Source organism: Phaenicophaeus curvirostris, chromosome 1, assembly GCF_032191515.1.
Source record: "Phaenicophaeus curvirostris isolate KB17595 chromosome 1, BPBGC_Pcur_1.0, whole genome shotgun sequence".
NCBI lineage: Eukaryota > Metazoa > Chordata > Aves > Cuculiformes > Cuculidae > Phaenicophaeus > Phaenicophaeus curvirostris.
The window spans coordinates 36,928,078-36,946,832 of NC_091392.1; the positions used below are offsets into that span (position 1 = coordinate 36,928,078).

At 43.7% G+C, this 18,755-nt stretch overlaps 2 protein-coding genes and 1 non-coding gene across 5 annotated transcripts in view; 2 read left to right on the forward strand and 1 right to left on the reverse strand.

Annotated features, from left to right (window-relative positions):
* XPOT (exportin for tRNA) overlaps positions 1 to 11,154 on the reverse strand; it is a 28,048-nt gene extending 16,894 nt beyond the window's left edge. For 2 of the 3 annotated variants that reach the window (XM_069852836.1, XM_069852818.1), the window contains exons 1-7: positions 10,917 to 11,027; positions 6,960 to 7,093; positions 5,253 to 5,335; positions 4,179 to 4,235; positions 2,238 to 2,307; positions 822 to 1,040; positions 67 to 251 (exon numbers count right to left, since the gene is read on the reverse strand). In XM_069852836.1, coding sequence (XP_069708937.1) covers positions 67 to 251; positions 822 to 1,040; positions 2,238 to 2,307; positions 4,179 to 4,235; positions 5,253 to 5,335; positions 6,960 to 7,019 — 674 coding nt within the window. In that variant the 5' untranslated portion in view covers positions 7,020 to 7,093; positions 10,917 to 11,027. Of the gene's footprint in view, positions 1 to 66; positions 252 to 821; positions 1,041 to 2,237; positions 2,308 to 4,178; positions 4,236 to 5,252; positions 5,336 to 6,959; positions 7,094 to 10,916; positions 11,028 to 11,101 lie in introns of those variants that run through there. The other variant, XM_069852827.1, reaches the window with a different exon arrangement.
* A 3,469-nt stretch (positions 11,155 to 14,623) lies between these two features.
* On the forward strand, positions 14,624 to 18,725 carry RPL18A (ribosomal protein L18a). Its single transcript, XM_069853159.1, has 5 exons — positions 14,624 to 14,707; positions 15,640 to 15,819; positions 16,390 to 16,519; positions 18,038 to 18,147; positions 18,577 to 18,725. The coding sequence occupies exons 1-5, from the start codon at positions 14,690 to 14,692 to the stop codon at positions 18,667 to 18,669; spliced, it is 531 nt and encodes a 176-aa protein (XP_069709260.1). The 5' UTR covers positions 14,624 to 14,689; the 3' UTR covers positions 18,670 to 18,725.
* On the forward strand, positions 17,118 to 17,249 carry LOC138716898 (small nucleolar RNA SNORA68). The gene has a single exon (XR_011336766.1). It is a non-coding gene; the product is annotated as a small nucleolar RNA SNORA68 (small nucleolar RNA).
* Positions 18,726 to 18,755: the final 30 nt, after the last annotated feature.

Below are 18,755 nucleotides of genomic sequence, written 5' to 3' on the forward strand. Positions count from 1 at the left end.
TTTTAATTCCATCAGCATGCTATCGAGGTTATTTTTGCGAATATATTCTATCAAAAAGGCCCCTACCTTTCATTGGCTATCAGGCTCAAATCTATCCAAGATACATAAGCTCCAACTACTTCAAGGCACTGGCATGTCAACTCTGAGTTAGTATACTGGTAGTTTTGTAAGATTTGGTACCACGACTCCACCAAACTTGGAATGCACTGTTCTCTCATAGTATCTTTTAATAAGGTGTTCCTACGAGCCTCCTATCAATACAGAAAAAAGGACAAATCAGTCTTATAACAGATTAGCATCTTGTCAAGTTAGCAGCATTTTTTTATCCCCTACCAGAAAGCACTGGTCTTAGCTAGATAAATAAATCAGAAACCCAAAGACACCATATATTTTTTTCTTGCAAGAAATAAAGCCAAAATACACTAGGTTTTGGGTTTGCTACCACAATGCCCAAACACTCAAGAAAAGCAGTCAAGGGGGAAAAGTAGTCTAGATAATTAAATATATTTTTGATGATAGAACTCCTTAAAACAGGCACTGGAAGAAATCAGCATTTTAAAATGAGTCAGTCTAACCTTAAATTGGCTAACTCAGTCCATTAGTTTTTGTTTCCAAGCTCTGTAAGCAAAAGTACATTAACTGAAAAGTATGAAACCATAAAAAGCATTAAACAACATAAGGCTTTGGATCTACACCACCTGATATCTCTAAGGCATAGGAGTTGCCATAGGAAAAACACAACATCTCTGCAAATCTTCTGCTCTAATTAACTTAACTTTTTGGAAATTTAAAACAAATATTAATGCAAAATAATAACTTGCCTCTGATGTGTGAACAACATCACGGTCTACCAGCTCAGCATCAACAGCCATTAGGATTCTGAGGTACATATCCACACCTCGTGGATTAAGGTCAACTACTGACAGAATATCAAAAAAAAACTTGGGCCATTTTGTGAGATATTCAGTAACAAAAAGCAATGCAAAGACTTGTGCTGCTTTGTTGCGAATAAAGGTCTTCTCGGGCTGGGGATTCAGCATCTGGTAGAAACAAAATATTTGATTTGTATATTTCTTACCACGCTGAAAAGAAATCATACATGCTTTGTTAATCTCTGTACAGTGATTAACACACTATCTTCCTGGCTGAGATGAGTAAAGAGCCTTCCCCTTCCAAGGATACTGAAGAAAATTTAGCTTAATTGTAGTGAAACTGGGAAAACATTCTCTGTGGATGATACACTCCTAAGCCTTTCCTTCAGTATTAAGACATCAAGCATACTAGTCAAAGACTAAAAGCTAATTTATTAGTTTGGTGAAATGAGTAAACAAGAACTTCCAGAAAACAATTTACAGCCATCTTGTACCTAGGTTGTACCTGAATTAGTCATTAACTTTAAGAATAGTAAAGAAGTTTAGATTTAGAAACTCATCTTGGACAAAAAAGGAAATCCATCGCTACCAATCTCCTTCTCTACATACTCCTCCTAAATGGAACAACTTGCCACAAAGAGAAACTGAAAGCAATTTGATCCACTTCCCGACAGTCTGTTCTTTTTCAAGTTGTACTATATTCTATTGCTTACTGTTAAGTTTTTTACAAACAAAGCTATGTAACTATGTCAGTTTCCAGTGCAGAAGTGAAATGATAACTAGATAATGGCAGGTAGAGGCAAAGATTTGTATCAGCCCACTTGATGGTTCTGCCGATTGTAAGGCTTAGGTCCAGCTAATCCCTGTTCAGCTACAGTAACTAATTTCATTAGAAAAAGTGACCAATACTCTGCTGTAGCATTACCAAGGAGATGCCGTTCATTCACAAACACCTGCCAGTACTCTAAGTCAACAGGAGTTAAGCCAGGAGGGTCTTAAAAACAGAATTACTCCTCCTCCTGACACTAAGGAACATCAGGGGTCTGGACTGTATCTCTCTAAAGGGAAACTTTTAATACATCTTATTTCAAACAGAACTGATTAAACCACAATCATTAAATGATGTAAGAGTTTTATATTTAGCAATAAGTTCAAACAAGCTTCACAACATTTGATTTAAAGAATTTCTAATAAAAGCATTTCACATGCCAATCTTTCACTACCAGATACCGCATATCTTCAGGAAGCCATCTTTAAACTCAAACAACAGATTAAACATTTAGTCCACACTCAGTGCTTTATGTTAGCCTTCTAATAAGCTTACTATGTGGACTATTTAAGACTGTTGCGAAGGTACGTACATACCTGTGCTTGCAGCCATGTTATGAGTGTTTCCCTAATTAGCTGCTGCTGGACTTCAGTAAGCTCAGAGTATCTAAAACAAAGCACAATGAGATCAAAATTCAACCTTCACAACAAGCACAAAATTCAGTGAGGTAAACACTCTTTCAATGTGCAGTATTACATGCAATGTTCTTGTAAGTGAAAGGTTCCTAGAAAAGGAATTTACACAGCTATTTGCATGCTAGAATTTTGAATCAAAGACAAAAATAAGGAAAACTATTTCGCCTCTATTAATGGATTACATTTTGAGTACATTTCACTCATATGTAGGAGTATAAGAGCTTGAAATCTTGCAGGAAAGCAGCTCTATGAGGGACAGAACTTAATGACCCTAATAAAAACACACATTTGACCATAAGCCACAGGGGGAACAAACAGACATCCATACATGCACAAACTTGTTCAAAACAAGTTGAAGACTGTCAATAGTGAGCACAAGGAAGCCCTTCACTGATCTGACCTATAGCACATTTATTATGAGACGTATGTCAAAATAAAAAAGCAAACATAATTCTGCCATGTATCACACATACAGTCTTAGCAAAATTTGACATTATACCCATCCCACCTCAAATATTCCTCATACAACATGTTGCCTCACAGGACCAGCTATGCTAAGAACACTCTCCTTGCAATACAGCTCCCTGTAGCCCTTAACAGAAATAAATGCTGAACGTGGCTCGCATTCCTGTCACAAGTAAATATTTATTAAGGAGAGTAAAAAAAACACAAAACCCTCTGAAAATGCTCAAAGAAAGTAAGAAAGAGAAAAACAGGAAAACAACAGAAGAAATACTACAGAACACAGGTGACAGGAGTGGAACAAGCTAGTTCTGGAATCCTCAGCATAAGAAGGATATGAAACTGTTGGAACAGGTCCAGAGGAAGGCCACGAAGATGATCAGAGGGCTGGAGCACCTCTGCTATGTGGACAGGCTGAGGGAATTGGGTTTGTTCAGCCTGGAGAAGAGAAAGCTCCAGGAAGACCTTACAGCAGCCTTCTAGACCCTGAAGGGGCTACAGGAAAGCTGGGGTGGGACTTTTTACAAGGGCATGGAGTGAAAGGATGAGGGGGAATGCCTTTAAATTGGAAGGGGGAAGATTCAGATTAGACATTGGGAAGAAATCCCTCACAATGAGGGTGGTGAGGCACCGGCACAAGATGCCCAGGGAAGTTGTCGATGCCCCTGGAAGTGTTCAAGGCCAGGTTGGATGGGGCCTTGGGGAGCCTGGTCAGATGGGAGGTGTCCCTGCCCATGGCAGGCGGCTTGGAACTGGATGGTCTTTAAGGTCCCCTCCAACCCAAAACATTCTATAACAAGCAGAAGAAGATGGACAATAAGGTAATATCAGGTAAATAAAATCACAGAAAGTCAAAGTCTTTAATTTTTGCTCTGATACATGAAATATAGTTGCATGCAATGAAACGTATTATTTTGAAGTATTTTTTCCTAGAATTACAATTCTAGGAAAACACCACTTGGTGAAAAGACTACTTTCTCTAAACATTTCTGCCATGGTTACTGAATGAATAGGGCTTTGTCTGCAGTCCAGGACTCAGTACTGAGCAAGGCTGCTGCTTGCAGGACTCTCCTCTGCAAAAAATTAGTGAGAGTACAGAGTAAAGCCTGAATCTCCAGAAGCAACCGCTAAGTAAGTATAAAGTGATCCTTGGTTATCAGGCCACACAGGTGTTGGACAAGCTAAGTAGAACATGCTACTCAAAACCCAACTCCTTTACAGCAAATGGTAAAGAAGTACAAGAAAGTCCTCTGGGCCAGAATAAAGCCACCTTATCAAACACACCAAAATGACAGATACCATTTTAAATTTCTCTGCAAGAACAATAAAAAGGGAAAACTAAATGGATGTATACAATTGGTGTCAAGAAAGATCACTCACTTGAACTTGATTTGATGCTCCAGAACTTGAAAGCAAAAGAACTTGATGTGATCATCACTAGAAAGGAAAAGAAAATTCTGTTACTGCTGGCAACGTGGTACGCTTCTCCGAGAAGTAAAAAAATACATTAAATATTACAACCAGGCTGTCTCTTTGGCAAATCAAGAATTACTGTGCACCAGATTCATATGCTACTGCTGTTACTTCAAATCAAAAAATGAGAAATACTCAAGGAGCTAATTTGGTAAAAATGAGCAACTGTTAACCCATTGTATCCTGCCTCTGCAAAAGCTGTCAGGCTTCAATAACATGTTTGGGGTTCACGAGTACACTAAGTGCAAGTTGTACTCCTTGTCTTAAAGACAAACTGAGGTACAGATTAGGAAGGGACATTCCACACACTATGTAATCTACACAAGTTTAACCTACCTAAAAATTGTAACAATCCTAACGTGCTGTGGTAAGGATTATAAAACATCATTTTTGAATCTTGTGGTTTTGTTAATTACTCAAGTCAGAAGTTTTGGTAAGTTGTTTATAAAAAAACATTCACTACAAATCACTGTTGTTATTCAGGAGATCTACATCCCTCAGTTTCATTCCAACCTGAATTATTCTATGATACAGGAACAACCAGGTATTTGAGATCTAAGCACACAACGTTACACAAAAATAGCGGTGACTACACGTTCTTTGTGTCTTATAAAATGGGATGGCTTACTCTACAGAACAGGGACAAGATTCTACTGAGATTACTGCATATAAAGCCTATAGTCTCACACAGGAAATTTTCAGCACTCCTCTCCTCCCCAAAAGGTACCGCTAGAACTCATTCTTTTTCCTTGGACTTCATAAAGCAGCAGTCTTTAGGCTACTGAATTAATATGCAGTTTTATACAGTGCTCTTCCTTGAAAGGCATTATACAGAAGCCACATATCGACTATGACGCTAGGAACAGTATGATGACCATACTAACTTTCAGCAGTTCACAGTTTGCCTATTATGCTGTAGGGCTAAACACAGAGGCAAACATATTAGTAATGAAAATAAGCAATGATTCTTATCTACGTTACCTGTATATACTCTGAGCTAATGCTTCTGCACAGACTTGCCAAGCATCCTGAGATATCTTCAGCTGCTCAAAGTAGGCTAGTGCCTGCAAACATCCAAACAAGCTTCATGCAAAAAAAGAACAAACCACAGAACAAGACCTCTCATTCACATTTAGACCCACAATTAAACAGCCCTCCTTCAAAAAAATCAAACACTATTTGGATACATCCAGGTATTTACATGGGTCTCCAATTACCATAACACAAGACAGTTTCTTCAAAATGCTAATATCATAGCTACACATTCGCACTTTACATTCAATATACAGATTGTTGTTACTTGAATACTTGTTACAATTCACCTTTTGTACAACTCTGGCTGTATTCTACTCCTCAAGCTCAAGAAAAATTCAAATACTGATCACCTGATAACTCTCAGTTTATGAATCTATTACAGAGACTGGAAAAAATACCAAATTTTAGACAATCAACTTGCTTAGCAGTACTTCTGAATAGCTTTTGACAACAATTAACTTGATCTAATTGCTTTAAGATTTAGTGTGGCTTGTTACACAAAACACTGAGGTAACTTTTGAAACAGAGATTAGATTAACAACATTTTCAATTCTATCTATGTATGTGTTTATTTCAAGGGGGCTTTTGCCCGTTTGGTTTTTTTTTGTTTGTTTTGCATTAGTTAATAATTGTTTCCATTCACCAAAGTTATTTCCCAAAGTAATTATTCAATGAGTTGATAAAAGTTCTTAAAACAGGAATTCACTTTCTACAGCTAGTACTGGTAATTTTCTTAAACTGAACAGTTCTACTAGAAATTGTTTGTTACTTCCTTTATAGGCTACATCTCACCTGACTAGTGAAAAGGTAAGTCACCTTTTACTATACAATGTTTCAAAATCAGGCACAGTTAAGAGGTCAATAAATCTATGAATTTCAAATTTTACAGTCCTATTCTACAACAGAACAGATCAGCCATTCTTTCAAGAAGGACAAATACCCAGAACTGATGTTTCACAACTAGGCCGCATCAAACTACATTTTTAACTTTTTTATATGTTCCAGGATTTGCTTTATGAACACAAACCCAAGGTCATAACATCCTCATTTCTGAAAGGTTTTACTGCAGGTCATCTTGTAGGCAGTTGAATCAACTTGATAACCAAGCAGCAAGCAGAAATATTTATTCATGAAATGATTATATAAATCAAAATGCCTTTTCATATCAGCATCTCTTTTACAAAGCGTTACCCACATACCACGATTACTTTCTTAACCTACTCTTCCTACACGAATACAAGCTTCACTACAGTTAAAAACATTTCATGAAAAGACACCAAAGGCAGGTAATCCATTCAAATAAAAATCACACCTAAGAATTAAAAGAATAGCAAGCAACTCATTTTCAGCAGCTGTTTTTCGTTCCATGGGAATCTACGTTCGGGCTGAGCAATGAGTATAAAGAATTGAAAGGCCTGAAAACGTCAGAGACCAGAAAAATAATGCACATTCTATGCACATTAAGTGTAATTTCACAGAATTGGTGACGCACGATCTTCAGCTTACATACAAGCTTGTGACATGACTTTGCTTTGCACTTGCCACCAAGAACACACAGTCTCTGTAAACAAACAAACCCGCAAAAATAAAGAGGTTTTTACACAAAAACAGCATCCTCCAATTATTAGAGAGATAAGCAAGTTAATTACATACTCTTTGCCTGAAGTCCGCATCAGCATTTGGGTTTAGCCCTAAAAGGGCTTGTTCATCCATTTCTATTGCTATACTCTTTGTTTTCTACTCCTAACTGGTTTGCCCACTTCTTCCAGAGGCGAAACTACAACCATCTGCAAATAGAAAGAGAATCTTTATTTGTTCAGCAGACCAACAAAAATTAAAAGCAGTATGGCAATAACCACAGAATTTTGCCCCCAAACCTCAAACACACACTACATACTCCACCAAAACACGAATGTGCACACTTCTGATACAGATATCAGTATTCTAAGTCCTTCAAGCAATTTATAATAGTACTACACATATTGAACAAGGAAAATTTGAAGTGTCCATATATTTCAGTTCTCTTGAAAAGACCTAATATCATCTTAACAGAGAAATGCCATGACGTGTACTACTCAACTGAAAGGTTTGAATTCAAATTTAAAACACACAGAGGTTTCAGCAAGACATGACATAAGCATAAATCTGCTACTGAAAAGACTGCTGTATTTTTCCCCCATTGTAAACCTGACAACTGCAAAAAAATATCTCTACTCATCTCTAACACTGTTAAGATGCTTCATAAACCCATTTATGAAGTATTTCCTCTAAGGAGGCAAAGCCATTAGGAGGTCTTTCTTCTAAACCAAGTGCACTCAAGAGAAGCGTACTGGAAATTAACCATAAAATATATCATACTGAGTTATTAAAAGTTTTCTGTTTCTACTAATGGGTGCCGAATTACTAGCAATTATTTTTATTTAGAAAATCCAGCACAAAATTAACAAGCAGGGTAGACAAACGTTCTAAAGATTATGTGCCTCTAGAGGCTGTTCTGCAATGCTCCAGTAAAACACAATGGATTAAACAACATAATCTTTATCAAATACTAGGGTGCTGTAAAACAGCAAGAGGGGACAAAAAGCCATCGATCCTTCAAAGCTCTCCCCCTATGGTAACATAGTTAATTAGGCCTGAAATATGGCCTTCTTACGTAAGTATGTAGGAGGTAGGGGACAGGAAGACAGGCAAGAGGAAGAGAGGAAATACAAAGGAGCTGTGGTTTGAAGCTGCATGCGTGCCTATAGGTAGAATTTCTGATTTCTTGGTATTGCATGTCTTGCACACACTCCACTGTTTACCCTCCCCCACTGGAAGAAAGGTGGCACAGTGACAACTGACTGAGAAGGAGTGCCCAAAAATCTATCACAGTAACAGACATTTCTATAAAACTCATTACAGAATACACTGTGACAAAACGCACCATGAAAGGCCATTTGATAATTAAAATTGACTTTGTACCAAAAAAAATTGCAGGTTGCGGCAGTATACAAACCAGAAAATCTGGAACAAAGCGATGACTCGTAGCAAATCAAGCTTCACACACTGCCTTACGACACAGAACAATCCCGCTCAGGGTCAAAATCTTTAGGGATTAAACTTGCTCTGTTGAGTCTTCTCCCTCTGCATCCCCCAGCTTGTTTTCCCCATTATCAACATCAAAACCAGCCAGCTTAAAATAAAAGTAAAATACTGCAGGGAAAATGGGGTGGTTGTCAGTGAGTTTGGTCTTTTTGGGGGGGGGGGGGGTGTTAATTTGTTTTTTTCTTCTTTATTTGGTTGTGTGGTTTTGGGTTTGTTTTTGGTTTTCTTTCTTTTTTTTGGGGGGGGGTTGGTATCTTCCAATTAGGGTCTGGTCCAGACTTATAAAACTATTTAATATACAGAAGCATATTTCTGGCATACTTTCCTGCTGGTATCACTACATCATCTACCCCAAAAGTAGTAATCTTCTGCACCTGGGTGACAAGTTTTGCTATTAAAAATAACCTGGCTTAAACATGCATTCTCTTCACTTGTTTAGCTAACAATAATGCCAATCAGTTCTATTAATTCTATATAAGTTACACAAGCATATTTAAAATTTCATCTTCTACCAGACAGCCTTTCCTAAGAGCTTCAGCTTAACTAATGAACTCTAAAAGACAATTACTGAGATAGACTATTTGAAGAAGCTTTCTGAGAAAGCTAACAAAATAGTTTCTCACATTACATGGCATGGTAAGCAGGTAGCTTTACCACCACAGATCTGTATTACCAGCCCATTAAACATGAAAAGCAAAATAGCACTGCAATTTTAATAGCACTTAACAGCTCGCAAGATATACTCAGCTAAAACACCAAGTATACCATTTAAGCAAGTTTTATTTATGAAGAATAACATTAATAGTTAATATGCAGCTGTGTTGAAAGCATTATCTTATTTACCTAGTGTTATTTTTGCTCTTAAGCAATACACTCTGTTGGGTGGCAAACCGATCTTACTGTAATTAGGAGGATGCAGTTCCTTATCAGTGAAGTCATACAGGTAGGTATATGTATCTCTCATCAGGATAACTTATTCTCTTTCACATATTAAACAGATAAAAAACATCTGATAGCAGAGACTGCTTTCATACAGGAAAATGTAGTCACAATTTAAGTAGGGACTAACACAGTGAAAGGTGTGTAACTTGGGTCCAGATGTGCTCTACTCATTGAAGTATTCAGAGCATTTTTCTACAGATGCTAACCACAGGAACAACCAGTAATTAAAGACTACTTCATTCACTGCACTCATTTGAGGTATTTTCAAGATTGTGAAAGCAGACGGGAGCCAGTGACATCCTCCATTTCAATTCCCTCAAGTTTTCTCTCTAATAAAACAAAGACAATAACAGGTCATCTTTCGCATTCTTATTTGATCTCTGTTTTGCCTTCTGTAATCATGCTCGAGATCTGCAGCCTTTACGCTGACCTAACACGTGGTGAAAACGAACAGCTGTGTCATCACAGCTACTTCCAGAACTTCTCAATGGGACTAGAAAGTTTCTCTTTCTGGAAGCGACCCATCGGGTCTCCATTTCAGGGACGTTCTTACCGTCCAGGAATTCCCTCTGAGGCCTCCTTCCCCTCAAACCTCGGCGGGAGCACCCACTCCCCGCTGGCTGCGGGGCCACGCGCTCCTCAGCAGCTCCGCCGGGGGCTGGGGGGGCGACCGGACCCTTCATTCCCAGCCAGCGCAGAGACACCAGGCCTGCAACCCAAGCCCTCCCACCCCTCCCCGCAGTGACAAAGCGCTCCTCCCGCCGCGGGGCACCCCGAGAGCGGCCCGGGAGGGTCCCTTCCTTCACGGGGTAGTCCTGATCCCGAACGGGCCGGCAAACGGACTCTCTAAAGCTCGTTTTGGAATTTTAGAAAGCCAGCAGCCTTTATCAGGCCTGGGCAACGCGAGGGAGTCATCTCCATCCATCGTGTGCAGACAGACAAGAGCTGGGACAGGGTGTATTTCCCGCTTACAGGAACATATATGAATTTTGCTAGAAATCTTAGGCATGTTCTATTACTTCCTAAGGACTCATTTTAATGTTATTATGAACTTTACAACAGTCCAGCTTCTTGCGAATTTGGAGCTGGCTCTAGCTCTCCGCCTGACCTTGCACTTGAGATAGAGAAAGGCTGCAAACGGGGGTGACTACAGGAGAAGACACCTCTGTTCAGCACAGATCATGCTTCACACGAGACGTTATCATCACCACAGAACGATGAGAATCTATGAAAACACTGTCTGAAAGAAAACAAGCTGCCAGAGGGACGTTCTGCCTGACTTTCAGAAAACGCAATTACTCGGATGCAACCTAACTCTGTTTTAGAGCTAAAGTAAAAAATATCCCACTTCTTGTAACAGTAACTGCTTCTCCCTTCCCCCACCACGGCCACGCCGACACCACCGCGCCAGAGCCTACGAGAAAAGAGGTTAAGCCCCGCGTTTTCCGCGGCTCCGGCGGCCACGCCCGGCGGGGACCGGCGGCCTCCAGCACCGGGCGGGCTGGGACCGGCCCGGGGGCTCGGGAGAGGCCCCGGTATCAACGCAGCTCCCCCCAGCTGAGCGACGCCGCGCCCCCTCGTTACCTTCCCGGTCACTCCTGCATGGCGCTGCCACCCCCGCGGCCGGAGAAGGAGGAGCAAGAGGAGGAGGAGGAGAGCGGCTCCGCGCGTGCGGAACGCGCCCCGGGAAGGGCCGCCGCCGCCGCCCCTCAGGACTACGGCTCCCGGCGTGCCCCGCGGCGCCCCGCCACGCGCCCGGCCCCGCTCACCTCGCCCCGCCGCGGCCAGCGCGGGGCACGCCGGGACGGGCCCCCCCTGCCGCGCGGCTCCCCGGGAGACGGAACCCCCGCCCCTCCCGCGGAGAGTGGGCGTGGCCTCCGGCGCCCCGCGGCACCCTGGGAGCCGTGGCCCCGCCCCCTGCGGCGCGTGGACGTGGACGCCAGGGCCTCGCCCCCTGCGGCTACCCGGAAGCCGCGGCCCCGCCCTCTGCGGCGTGTGGGCGTGGCCGCCAGCGCCCCTCGCCCCGTGCGATTCGTAGCCCCGCCCCCCGTGGGCGTGGTCTCCAATCCCCCGGAAGTCTTGGTCCCGCCCCGGAAGCTGAGGCTCCCGGAAGTCGTGGACCCTGCCCCCGGTGGCGCGTGGCGGAGCCTGGGCCGCGGCGCTGGGAAACCGCTAGTATCGACCCGGTAAATCGGGACGGGCCCATTTCGCCCCCGAACTCCCTCCGCAAGCCGGAAACTGGCGGGGCGGGGGGCAGGTGCAGCCCTGCCGCCGGTGCTGGTTACCCAGCTGGTGCCCGCGAGCGTGGCGGGGTCTCGGGTGTAAACCGTGGTGGGTCTGTGGCATCGGACCCAAGGAATCATAGAAGGGCTTGGGTGGGAAGGGACCTCCCAGCCCATCCAATTCCATCCCCCTGCCAGAGGCAGGGACACCTCCCACAGCCCGGGCTGCTCAGAGCCTCATCAGCCTGGCCTGCAAAAGCATAAATGCAAGTAATAAACAGGAAAATGCTGCTGATACAATGTGTGGAATACTTCGAAGTGGAGTATTTTGGTTTAAACTAAATTAGAGTTCTGTCTGAGCACGTGTGGTTTTTCAACGTTAGACACAATGTCCTTCTGATAGCGTGTTTGATTTGTCTGATAGCATATTTTACTTAAAAAGGTGATTTTCAGACACTGTCCTTTCTTTGAAAATGATAATGTATTGTGTGAGGAACAATTTGTGCTAAACGGATGTCTCTTCTGTAATCCCCTCTGTTAGGAGTCTTTACCAGTCTGAAAGGCAAGGTCACGCAGAGAGCAGGAGCCAGCTCCAATTTAGCAAGAGTTTTGATTGTTGCAAAGTTTCATAACATTAAATTAGACCTTGGAGAGTAATAGAATATACATAAGATTTCTGGGAAAATTTATACATGGGCATGTAAGTGGGAAATACATTCTGCAACTAGCCTTTGTCTCGTTGCACATGATTGATGGAGATCGTTCCCATGTGTTGCCCAGGCCTGATAAAGAACACTTGCTTTCTGAAACTCCCAAGTTTTAGAGAGTTTTATTTGCTGACGTTTACGGTATCACAGCCATGGGCAAACCTGTTATAGCAGCGCTGCTGCTACACAGGATTTCAAGGTGGAATTCGTGACCGTGTCATGAAAGTGTGGGTTTCAAAGCAGGTGATGCACAACACCCGAGACCCCTCATTCCTGCAGAAACATTTTTAGTTCACGGAGCACAAGTACTTGGGAGCAGCCATGAAAGGAGGATCCCAACACACTGGGAGTGGGGATGGCGGGATCCACAGCAGCAACCTCATGGCAGCCAGCACTGGGCTTTCTCTGCTGTCTCTGTGAGGGGAGCACGGGGCTGGCTGCTGCCTCATAGAATGACAGAATTACGTGAGTTGGAAGGTACCCACAAGGATCATTGAGTCCAACGCCTATCCCTGCATAGGACAACCCCAAAATTTACACTATGTGTCGAAACGCTTCTTTAATATTGTTAGGCTTCGTGCCATGACTTCTCCCCAGGGAAGCCTGTTGCAGTGCTCCACCACCCTCTGTGTGAAGAACCTTTCCCTACTACCCAACCTAAACCTGCCATAGCACATCTTTCTGTTCTTCCCTCTGGTCCTATCATCGGTCATCAGACAGATCAGCGCCTACTCCTCCTCCTTCCCTTGTAAAGTAAACTGCTGTGATGTCCCCCTCAGTCTCCCCCAGGCTGAACAGACCAAGTGACTTCAGCAAGTCCTCATGCAACTTTCCCTCTAGATCCTACACCAGCTTTGTGGCCCTCCTCTGGACAGTCTCCAGTAGCTTCATAACCTTTTTATACTGCAGCACCCAAAACTCCACACAGTATTTGAGGTTGAGCCACACCAGTGCAGAATAGAGCAGGACAATAGCCTCCCTTGACCAGCTAGCAGTGCTGTGCTGGATGCACCCCAGGATGTGGTTAGCTCTGTTAGCTGCCAGGGCACCCTGTTGGCTCATGGTCAACTTGCCATAGGCCAGAACCCCCAGACTCCCTGCCACATCCTCCGCCACAATACGAGCAGGGCTTGAGCAGGGGCTGGGGTTACACACAGCCAGGTCTCTTACTACAGGGACCATGTGGGTCCCATGGCCACGATGGCGAGGAGAGGGGTCTGCAGCCCTGCTGTGTCCAGCGTGCAGGGGAGGGCGTGATACAAGAATCATAGAATAACCAGGTTGGAAGAGCCCACCAGATCATCGAGTCCAACCATTCCTATCAAACACTAAACCATGCCCCTGAGCACCTCGTCCACCCGTGCCTTAAACACCTCCAGGGAAGGTGAATCAACCACCTCCCTGGGCAGCCTGTTCCAGTGCCCAATGACCCTTTCTGTGAAGAATTTTTTCCTAATGTCCAGCCTAAATCTCCCCTGGCGGAGCTTGAGGCCATTCCCTCTCGTCCTGTCCCCTGTCACTTGGGAGAAGAGGCCAGCATCCTCCTCTCCACAACCTCCTTTCAGGTAGTTAGAGTGCAATGAGGTCTCCCCTCAGCCTCCTCTTCTCCAGGCTAAACAGCCCCAGCTCCCTCAGCCACTCCTTGTAAGACCTGTTCTCCAACCCCCTCACCAGCTTCGTTGCTCTTCTCTGGACTCGCTCCAGAGCCTCAACATCCTTCTTGTGGTGAGGGGCCCAGAACTGAACACAGTAGTCGAGGAGCGGTCTCACCAGTGCCGAGTACAGAGGGAGAATAACCTCCCTGGACCTGCTGGTCACGCCGTTTCTGATACAAGCCAAGATGCCATTGGCCTTCTTGGCCACCTGGGCACACTGCTGGCTCATATTCAGTCGGCTGTCTGTCAACCAACACCCCCAGGTCCCTAGTAGTTACTGTTACAAAAAGGGGAATATTTTGATGTTAGCTAAAGCAGAGTTAAGTTCATCCAAGTCATTGTATTTTTTGAAAGTTAGACAGAATATCCCTCTGTTCCATCAAATCCATATTTCTCCAATTTAGAGAGAAGGATGTTGTGGGGGACTGTGTCAAAGGCTTTATGGAAGTCCATATCCTTTGGTTTACCCGCGTCCACTGCTGCAGTTACCCCATCACAGAAAGCCACTAGGTTGGTCATACAGTATTAGTCCCTGGTGAAGCCGTGCTGGCTGCCGTCAATCACCTCCATGCTCTCCATGTGCGTATTCGGTACCCGGCGAGCTCCCGGGGCTGCCCCCCCGCCCCCCCGCCCCCCCTTCTCGCCCAGCCGCCAGCGCAGCCAATGGGCGGCCCGCACGCGCAGGGGGGCGGGGCTTGGTGGGGGCGGGGCCTCAAGGGGCGGTGGCGCACGCGGCCCTTTCCTTTCCTGCGCGCCGCGGAGGAGGCAGCAGCATGAAGGCGTCGGGCACCGTGAGTGACGGCCTGGCGTGCGCGGGGCCGGGCGCGGCCCGCACTGGGGCTGAGATCGACGCCGGGGCGGGCGGCGCGGGGGTTTTGCGGCTTTCGCGGCTTCCGCGAGAGGCCTCTCCGCGCCCGAGAGGCCCGGCCCGGTGCGTGAAGGGGGAGCGCGCGGCCAATATGGCGGCGGCGGCGGCGGCGGCTCCGCGCGCGTGGGTCACGTGGGTTGACGGGTCACGTGGGCTGGCGGGGGGTCCTACGATCGCGGGCGGCGGCCTCGTCACCCAAACCGGGAAAATAACGTTCTTTAACGTCAGGTGAAGAGGCTTAAGAAGCAGGCGTTGCCTTAATGCGGTACCGGGCGTGCAGGGCTCCGGTCGCTCTTACCGGCCACTACAAGGAGCGGGTGTTTTATTCGCTGAGTTTATACGTGTGTGTTATGTTTCTGGCAAAAGTCGTGCGTATTGATCCTATTTCGTGGGACTGTCTATAACAGGTCTCCTTCCCCACAGCCCTTTTTTGAGTGACGTCTGCAAAGCAGCTCCCTACTGTAATTCATTGGCATCTGGCTCTCTTTGAAGTTTCAAAATGAGGCTCGCAATAAGGGTTATCTTGATCTCCCATCTCTTTTGGCTCAGGAAATGCTGGCCAGATGTCGATCCTATATTGCTTTATTTCCTAAATATCGTAAAACAAGGATCTTAATGTTCTTCGATTTCTGTTACTAGAACCGGTATTGGACCCTGCATTCTACATACCAGCTTGTATTGATTTGTTTAGGAATACAACAGCCTCTCTGTTTCCCTTCTCTTGGCTCGGGCTGCCCTTGCCATGGTGTTCATGCATGGAGCTGTGATGTTTTGCACGGGATGGGCCTGTGGCTGGCGGGGACTGGCGCATGGGGGCTCACACTGCCATCCAACCTGTCTTTCATCTCCTTTCAGCTGCGGGAGTACAAGGTGGTTGGGCGATGCCTGCCCACACCAAAATGCACGACCCCTCCTCTCTACCGTATGCGGATCTTCGCTCCGAACCATGTTGTGGCCAAGTCCCGGTTCTGGTACTTTGTTTCTCAGCTGAAGAAGATGAAGAAGTCTTCTGGAGAGATTGTGTACTGTGGGCAGGTGCGGTATTAAAAGCCTAAAAAAGAGGGAGCTATGTAAGGAATTCCAGCTGATGTATATGTGGAAGGAATGTATATGAAGTGCTGTTGTTGGGGGTGAGTTTGAAATTAAGTGACAGGGGTTTTTTTAAGGTGGCGGTGTATGTCACTGAGAAGAAACTTATCTATCAGCACTTCAGAGTTTTGAACTGTGCCACTAGTCAGTGCTGCTGTCGGATTCTTATGCTTGCTTCATTGTGGAGTATTCCTTTTACGAGTCATCTGGATATTAATAATACTTGGAAAGTAGATATTTGTATGCTTACAATCATCTACCTTGATGCTTAAGAGATGTTCTTTAGAGCTGGAATCTTATGCTAATTTTTCTTTCCATGCTGAAATACTTAAGTTCTTTATTCCGAATCACCAGGACTTGAATGTAGCAGTGCTGGTACGGGGAAAGAGGAAGTAGTTGTTTTTGACAACTTTGTCACCATGGTTTTATTGGAGCTCTGAAATACTCATTCTTAAACTTGTGAAATCCTGATGATATACTGTCTCTAACTACTTTTGTGCTCTTGTGTAATTCCAGGTGTATGAGAAGTCCCCTCTGCGGGTAAAAAATTTTGGTATTTGGTTGCGCTATGATTCTCGTAGCGGAACTCACAACATGTACAGGGAGTACAGGGATTTGACCACCGCTGGTGCTGTCACTCAGTGCTGTAAGTACACCTAACTGTTTCGAGGGATAACACAGCTTGATTAGTGTATAAGAACAAGATTAAATCTTAAACTGGCATTAAGTGTGCTTACTTATTCAGTAATATAACTGAAACACTGAAAAAATGAAGTGGAGAGTGCCTGGAGAAGTCCATAGATGTATTTGTATCATGTATGTGGTATCTTGTTTTGTTAACCACTTTTTATACAGTTTTCTCTATCTGAAAATATTCCACTTCATCCTGGCGTGGCATTTTATAATTCTAGTAATGATTTTTGCTAACAGACTGAGAATTTCATCACCTTTTAGGTGCTGTATATGTTGCTTGCACTATGTTTATTGTTTTAAAACAAGTGTACCATCCTGAGTCTTGTGGACAGACTATTTCAGGTACCATGTGGAACATACTGATGTGTGTCCTTTTGAGAGCATGTAAATTAGATATCACAGGGGATCTTGCTGCTCCAAGATCTCATTGCCTTGGTTCAGGGAGAATTAAAGGTTGTCCTGATTTCAGTCTCTTACGTGCAGTACATGAGGGATGGGCCATTTGTATAGCTATTGATATTTGAATCCAATAAGTCTTACATACACTGCAGAATGCACATAAAAACCCAAAGAATATTGTTCTTAATAATGATATTCTTGTCATGTGTGCAAATATTAAATGTGTCTTGTCGCCTTTCAAAAGCTGAAGTGCTGTTGAAAGTGAAATTTAAGGTTCTACATTAACTTACAATAGTTCCTGTTAATTAATATATACTGAAGGACTGCTTAAAAGACCCAAGAACTTAATTTGTCGTGATACAGTGATTTTGATGCTTTTATGTTCAAGAATGCTTTTGACAAGGTAAATTTTTAATAGGCGGATCTTTGTGGGAGTTGTAAACATGATAGTACTTCAAAAAACACCTCACGTGGAACCAGCTATAGACATCATGGTTTGAAGGCAGTGTATTTCTGTGCTGAAGGGGGAAGTTTTTAGGTAGCGTATAACAAATGTGTTCCTCCTTTACTGAAAGCCTGATTATATGGGCTAAATATCAATTTACAAGTTTCTATCATTTGTCAGTTTTAAGAAAAGTAAAGATAACCGCAGATCCTACGTGTACTTGTGCCTTCCTTTTGGATGGAATTGTTTTTGAAGCTCATGTTTGTCCAGCAATCATGTTTCAGTGTTGATTCTGAATCACAGTTTTTACGTGCAAAAATGAAATAGTTGCATGTAAATTACTTCTGTACATATGTATCTTCTTGAAATCAGGCAAGGAGAATAAGGTGGTGCTTTCTTGGAGAAGTTGGGTTATGAGTTCCAGGAAGAATCTGCTGCTTTGTTTTAGTTTTGTGGTATTTCTGCTATCGCTTTAGATACTAAACTTGGTGTGAGTATGTAGAGTTGACCAAAAATTTAAATAGTTGTAGATGGTACTATAAACTTTTAGTAAAAAAAAAATATTAGTGAGATTTTTGAAATTAAAATGATGTAAGGTTGATTTTTTAATGAGTTTCTTTGTTACAGACCGCGATATGGGAGCCCGTCATCGTGCCCGTGCTCACTCTATTCAGATCATGAAAGTTGAGGAAATTGCTGCTAGCAAGTGCCGTAGACCTGCAGTCAAGCAGTTCCATGTAAGTGAATTAACAACACAGAGGGTGGTGGGTCCTGGTCAAACACTGGACTGGAAGCAGTGAGCTGTCTTGTTTGGTACAGGTTTGCTTTGCAGGCTAAAATAGGGGAGAGAACCAAACTTGCATGCATAGGTTTACAATTGTGCTGTGTTATGATCAAGACTTTTAAAGCTAGAACTGTTTGAAAGAACGTCAGACTACACCAAATGCATATGAAGTTGCAGCAAACTTGCCTTTAGCAGGCATTTGTTTCAAGTAGAATTGCAAAACCTAAGGCATATGTTAGCTCCTACGAGCTACATCTAATTTGTCAATGTATTGCTTCTCAATACATAGGTTAACAGTTGAATATAGCTTAGCCATTTATTGTAAACTGTTTTCTTTTGTTTATCTAATACCTCGATTAACATAGAAACTTTTTCTTTGCAGGATTCTAAAATCAAGTTCCCTCTGCCACACAGAGTACTGCGTCGCCAGCACAAACCACGTTTCACCACCAAGAGACCAAATACCTTCTTTTAAATAAGAAAACGTGTGATCAGCTCTGTGTTGTAATAAAGGTCTTATTGAACCTTTGACTCACAGCTGTCTTTTGGAAACGGTGCCCT

Bases quoted from the DNA above. Each gene is read 5' to 3' on its own strand.
- RPL18A (XM_069853159.1), top strand. The intron at 15,820-16,389 runs GTGCGGTATTAA...GTGTAATTCCAG, and splicing joins AGATTGTGTACTGTGGGCAG to GTGTATGAGAAGTCCCCTCT. The intron at 16,520-18,037 runs GTAAGTACACCT...TCTTTGTTACAG, and splicing joins TGGTGCTGTCACTCAGTGCT to ACCGCGATATGGGAGCCCGT.